This window comes from Solenopsis invicta, unplaced genomic scaffold (genome assembly GCF_016802725.1).
Source record: "Solenopsis invicta isolate M01_SB unplaced genomic scaffold, UNIL_Sinv_3.0 scaffold_280, whole genome shotgun sequence".
Lineage (NCBI taxonomy): Eukaryota > Metazoa > Arthropoda > Insecta > Hymenoptera > Formicidae > Solenopsis > Solenopsis invicta.
The window spans coordinates 54,617-61,489 of NW_024105262.1; the positions used below are offsets into that span (position 1 = coordinate 54,617).

General features: G+C 46.9%; 1 protein-coding gene across 1 annotated transcript; it reads right to left on the reverse strand.

Annotated features, from left to right (window-relative positions):
• Positions 1–5,250: 5,250 nt before the first annotated feature.
• LOC120359883 lies at positions 5,251–5,958 on the reverse strand. The gene has a single exon (XM_039459313.1). It carries the CDS (start codon positions 5,956–5,958, stop codon positions 5,251–5,253), a length of 708 nt encoding a protein of 235 aa, XP_039315247.1.
• Positions 5,959–6,873: the final 915 nt, after the last annotated feature.

Here is a 6,873-nt window from a genome sequence, read left to right on the forward strand (position 1 = left end):
GGACGGGCACGAGTCAAGGGCGTGAAAAATTCAGATATGGGTCAGTATGTCGAGAGACTTTACGACAGATATCCTATTTTACGCCCCAGTCAGGAGTCATTTTGAGCCAACGAATCTAATCGTTTTAGCTCGGGATAGGACTAAGTGCAATCTTTTTATTCAGAGCGAGAGATGATGGAAGGTCAGTGAATAAATGAGATAATTATTTAATGAACATTAATTTTATTGTAACACTTCCCAAGAGGATTAAAATAGTGGTGATTACATTTATTTGATCTTATAGCTATACAATTATTATTATATATAAAGATAACGTATATAATGCTAATAAAATAGAGGTTTCTTTTTACTCGAAATATAATTTTTATCGTGTTATTCTATTAGAGTGCAACTTAAGTTTTAGTTTATGTGTGTGCGTGCGTGCGGGCGGGCGGGCGTGCGTGCGGGCGGGCGGGCGGGCGGGCGGGCGTGCGTGCGTGCGTGCGTAAGTGTGTGTGTGTGTGTGTGTGTGCGCGTGTGCGCGTGCGCGTGCGCGTGCGCGTGCGCGTGCGCGTGCGCGTGCGTGTGCGTGTGCGTGTGTGTGTGTGAGCAGGGGATTGGAAGCAATATGTTGAGATAAATTTATTACTCTAGAATTTCGTTGATGACGGCGGAGCTTGGGGGAAAAAGATTTAGAAATGCGTTCTTGGGGACAAGGTGAAAATTTGGATAGGTAGAGGGGAGAGAGACTGGTATAGTGGCTTCGGGTGGGAGGTTCGGAAGAACGGAGCGAAGCTCTTCAAAGACAAATTCATGAGGACCGAGGGCATACGTGCCTTCGGGGAGAGGGGCTGAAGCGACGGGATATGACGAGACGAGTGACTCCAACGTCTGGTGAGGACCGGGAGTGAAATAAAATCGAGGAGGGGGAGGTTCGTAAGGGATTTCTTCCAGTAATTCTATACTGGGAGTGGGGGAGGGGGGAGGAGAGCATAGATAAATCTCTTCGTATAGGAATTCCACGGTGGAATTTGCTGGAGAAGCAGGACTACTCGAGATTGGGGAGTAAGTGAGTGTCGAAGATATTGAGAGAGGTGAAGGGGGTTGAAAATATTGCGGGGGTTGTTCGGGTTCCTGAGTAGTCCGAGAGAAGTCCTCGTAAGTGGCGTCAAAGAAGTATCAAACCCCGGCAAGTGGCTCTGAACGGGAGCGCGAATTTCTCACTTGAGAATGATTAAATGTTAAATAATAAAAAAAGAGGAAAAGAAAATAATAAAGTAAAAAAAGGGGGAGTGAATGTTCAGAGACTCACTGTTCGGAAAATCCTTGAGCCACCTCTGTAGTGGAATTTGTGTAGTGGTCCGGACCCGTAAGAGATCTGGTCACAGTGACTGCGTGGATCCGCGACAGTCTACGGTGGTGGACGGCGAGCACGGTTCCAGGTGTAAGATGATGTTCTCCCTCGCGAGAGAATTAGTTGTGAAATTTCACCAAGTTTTTGAGTTCGGCACTTTGCACTAGGAGAACTTATTGCCACAAACGACTAAGTTTTAATGAGGTTCGACCGCACAGACTCGAGCATTCAGGATGCCACGGACTATGCGACGAGTAGGATCGGGATGGTAGTGATCGCTCCGCTGGAAAATTCTCTATTTTATACTATTGCTTCCTTTGTTCTAAAAGGGCCGTGTGCACCAATTTTGTTGTCTAAACGCCTACGCGCGGCCTAACCCTTTGCCTACGGGACACGTGTCCGGCATCGAGTTACGCCGTCCATTCAACGGGTCTCGTCACTTCTTTCTCGGTAATTATTGTTATGAGAACGTGGGTGACCCGTCATCTAGTCACTAAGAATTGTGACAGATTTTGATTTAATGTTCTATGGGCGCTAAGTTTCTGGAAGCCGAAAGTGATGTATACTTGTGCCTTTCGGCTTCCTGATTTTAATGTTTACCGATGGAGTTTTATACGTTTCCGGGGTCGAGCAACGTGTTACCTCGAAGGGCTCCCATAAATTACTTTTTGTGTCAACGAGTTTATTCGTCCAGCTAATATGACGATGACGTTGTTATTTGACACTTCTTTATAATTTATGGTGCTTTGATTTGCGACATTTCTTTTATAATTTGTAACAAACCGCCTCCGCGCGACCCCCCGACGGACCGGTCATCGTCCGCAAAACGCCGGCCGAACATCCGCCGAGCGTCAAACGAGGCGCTACGCGCCGATAAACGACTTCAAACGCGCCAATGCGAGCAGCGAGGCATCCGCGCGTCGCGGTGACCGCGCCGCGCACCGGCCCCAAACCGGCACGCGCTAGCGACGTGCTCACTCGCCTCCGTCCGCCCACCACGCAACCGATCTCGAGCGGCGGGGACGCTGGCTCCGACACGAACCGAACCGCCACCGAACGTTCCCGACGTCTCGAGATGCGGGTATAAAAGCGCCGGAGCAGCGAGATGCTGCGCTTCTTCTCCGCCGACTGCTCGGACCGCTACTCCGCCGACTAGTCTCCGAAGAAGTCTCCCGAGGTAGTCCTGGGGTCAAGTGTCTTGGCCTCTGTCGAGCGTTCTCGACGGCTACCACTCTCGTACCCGTCTCTCCTCGACGAAGCTGGGCTCAAGCGTCTTGGGCTCAGGCAAGCGTACTTGCCCGACCGGCTTTCCTCGACACCGATCCGATCCTACCGCGGCGGCTACAGAAAAACGGGGTAAAGCGTCTTTGCCTCCGTCGAGCGTAGCCCCGCGCGTATCCCACCACTCGACGTAGCCGTCGCATCCTGCCTGCGAGCGAGATCGCAACATAACAGCTGCGGATTTAAAGGGACGCTCGGCCGAGCGCCGCCCCGCGCCCCGCTACCGTGCTGACGACCGCGAAAAGCCGAGCACGCGACCTCGCAAGGCCGAAAAACACGAGGCCGCCGGCGCGCCGAAAAGAACGCCGACCGCGTAAACAACGCACCTGCCGTGTGAATAAGCGGCAACCGCGCCGACGACGTTCCCCGCGCCGAAACCGTTGCCCGACGGTATTCCCGATCGCCGCGATCAAGATAGCCGTCACCCCGCGTGCGATACGGCCGACGACGTATCGGCGGTGACGCACCCTCTGTAAATACTAGCTTTAAGACAATTGTATTCGTCCCTTCACTCAATAAAACTTGTACATATTTTACACCTTCAAACACACGAGTCTAATTCTCTCTTAACCCGGATCGTGCCCTGGAATTCCCGACGAGCTACGTCCGTGCGCGATATCTATCCAAGAAAAACGGGTAGTTACAAATTTATGATGTTTTGATTTTTGTGACATTTCTCACTTCCCTCAGTGGCGTATTTATGTCTTACTGTATTCCCGGAAATCGAAGTGAGATTAAGCGGGTCATCGTTGCTCGGCCTCCGTCGCATAGTGTATCCGTCGTCAAAAGAAAAGAATCGTTACGTTGCTGGACGTAACACCCCCCGACTTAGACAAATGTTGGGGGTACGCAACATTTGCAAGAAAATTGATTCTTTTCTTTTGACGACCGTTAGTTTCTGTATCAAATAGAAAAAGAAGGTCCATATCTAAGTTTATTGTTTTGATATGCATTTTGAAATTATATAGAGACAGGAAAGAAAAAGGCGACCACCAAATCCCCTTCCTTTTCTTTCGTGTTTCTAGCTGCTTATTTATTTAATATTTGAATATTATAAAGCATGCCTATAGCGTTACAAATTTGCTTTGCTCTTAACAAACAATTTGACATAACTCTTATGCGAGAGAGAAATATAGATATACATATTCTTATACAACAATATATTAAAAGAAAATATCGTTAATATATATATAAAAATATATGTGTGTGTGTGTGTGTGTTATATAATTTATTTTATTATATATATATATTGTTTTTTATAACTAAAAAAATTTTTTTTTTTTCAAATATGTATATTTTTGTTTGTTTACTAACGCTAGAATTTTGCTTTATATTTATCATTGATATATAAATATATATATATATATATATAGTATGTGTGTGTGTGTGTGTGTGTTGGGTGTGTGTGTGTGTGTGTGTGTGTGTGTGTGTGTGTGTGTGTGTGTGTGTGTGTGTGTGTGTGTGTGCGTGCGTGCGTGCGTGCGTGCGTGCGTGCGTGCGTGCGTGCGTGCGTGCGTGCGTGCTGCGTGCGTGCTGCGTGCGTGCGTGCGTGCGTGCGTGCGTGCGTGCGTGCGTGCGTGCGTGCGTGCGTGCGTGCGTGCGTGCGTGCGTGCGTGCGTGCGTGCGTGCGTGCGTGCGTGCGTCGTGCGTGCGTGCGTGCGTGCGTGCGTGCGTGCGTGCGTGCGTGCGTGCGTGCGTGCGTGCGTGCGTGCGTGCGGCGTGCGTGCGTGCGTGCGTGCGTGCGTGTCGTGCGTGCGTGCGTGCGTGCGTGCGTGCGTGCGTGCGTGCGTGCGTGCGTGCGTGCGTGCGTGCGTGCGTGCGTGCGTGCGTGCGTGCGTGCGTGCGTGCGTGCGTGCGTGCGTGCGTGCGTGCGTGCGTGCGTGCGTGCGTGCGTGCGTGCGTGCGTGCGTGCGTGCGTGTGTGTGTGTGTAGAAACAGGAAAGGAAAAGGCGACCACCAAATCCCCTTCCTTTTTCTTTCGTGTTTCCAGTCACTAATTTATCTATTGTTAGTTACTTAATCTATGAAAGATACGCCTACGATGTTAGATTCTATATTATCTTTGGTAGAAATGTATGTGATCTATATTTATATATAAGTTTATGATTATATGTGATACTAAAGGAAGGAAAAATATTATTATATTTTATTATTATTCTTTGTTTATTAAGGTTATATTCCTTTCCTTTTCAATATTTATATACAGGGTGTCCCATTTAACTTGAGACAACTAAATATTTCGAAAAATAAGCATTGTACGAAAAAATGTCCCAAATAAACTTTTAACATTATCAAGGGGGACGTCTGCCTGTGTAAAAATTAACCCACCCCCACCGCCCCTTAGGGGTAGGGCGGGTGTCAACTTTGAAATTTCAAATGGGAACCCCCATTTTTTATTGCAGATTCGGATTCCTTGGAAAAAAATACGTAAGTTTTGTCCGAGACATTTTTTCGAATCGTGATAGATGTAATCAGTAAAAATTAGTTTTTGCCATTTTCTCTCACCATCGGGGTGCTTTTATTTCGGTGAGTCCCCTCGCCTCTCACCATCGGGGTACTTTATTTCGGTGAGTCCCCTCGCCTCTCACCATCGGGGTGCTTTATTTCGGTGAGTCCCCTCGCCTCTCACTATTCAATTACAATAAATGCTCGAAATGATGACCTTCCATTTCGATGCATTTATTAATTCGACCTTGGAATGCTTGTACACATGTAGAAAGTGTATCTGGCGTTATTTGTGCGCAAGCATATCTAATACGTTCCATCATGTTTTCTCGAGTATTTGGTACTTCTGTATACACTTTTTCTTTAAGGTAACCCCACAAAAAGAAATCTGGTGACGTCAGGTCTGGCGATCTGGCAGGCCAATTTACCGGACCACCTCTACCGATCCAGCAATCATTGTAATTACGATTTAACACTTCTCGTACTATTAATGAATAATGTGCTGGACAACCATCATGCTGGAACCACATGTTCTGTCGCACTGCGAAAGGTACATCTTCCAACAGAATCGGTAGTTCCTCTTGCAATAAGTTACGGTATTTTTCTCCGTTCAATGTACCTTCAATAAATACGGGACCGATTAGTTTGTCACCTATGATTCCGCACAAAACGTTAACGGACCAAGGACGCTGATGCTCAACTTCACGTAACCAGTGTGGGTTTTCCACACTCCAGTAATGCATGTTGTGACGATTAACATTGCCATGGTTCGTGAAAGTTGATTCGTCGGAGAACATTACTCGATAAAAGAATTGTGGGTCTCTTTGTATTTGTGTGAGTGCCCAATTGCAAAACACCACTCGATTATTAAAATCATCGCCATGAAGTTCCTGATGCATTGAGATATGATAGGGATGGAATTTGTGATGCTTCAGGATTCTCGAAACACTAGTACGAGAAATTCCTGAATTACGAGATATCTCTCGAATACTGAGATGGGGGTCATGGGCTACTGCAGCTAGCACAGCAATTTCATTGTTCTCCCCCGTGGCAGTCGCTCTACGGGTTTTTTTTTTAGCTGTTACATTTCCTTCGGTAGTAAATTGTTTAACCAAACGAAAAAAAGTAGCACGTGATCGTGGCCTATCAGGGAAACGGTCAGTATAGAGGGTAACAGCTTCGTCGATATTTCTTCCAGACTCACCATAAATCAAAATTATTTCAACTTTCTCCTCTAAAGATAAATAATCCATTATTTATTTGTTGAAATAAAGAACGCGTCCGTAACAAAACAAGTAGCTAGCGTACCAAAACTATGAGGCATCTACATGTATGTAGTAAATTTCTGAAATACTGAAAATACCAGTTATTGAAGAATTGTTCTGACTTAATTTCTTTCATTTATTTTGTTTCTCTTTTTCAATATTACATATTTTCACCTTGGAGTTACAAGAGCCGTTTGCTATCTACCGCGCGTCGTGGTACGTAGTACGGCATTAGAGGGAGTACGAAAAGTCAGAGTCTCTTCGTGAGTTAGCCCCGTTCGTCGTGTCTCGTGTTTTGCGCGCGCGCGCGCGCGCAATCTCTCGTCCGTTCCACACAGGAGTCACGGAAGAGCGAGCGGGCGCGAAACTGGTTAATGCTCGCGGCGCGGAAAATTAGTCTCGCGGCACGTCGAAATTGCGACGTTTCGTGCCAGATCGCCAGACCTGACGTCACCAGATTTCTTTTTGTGGGGTTACCTTAAAGAAAAAGTGTATACAGAAGTACCAAATACTCGAGAAAACATGATGGAACGTATTAGATATGCTTGC

Excerpts from the sequence above, each read along its gene's own strand:
- LOC120359883 (XM_039459313.1), bottom strand. The coding sequence starts at position 5,958 with ATGCATCAGGAACTTCATGGCGATGATTTTAATAATCGAGTGGTGTTT.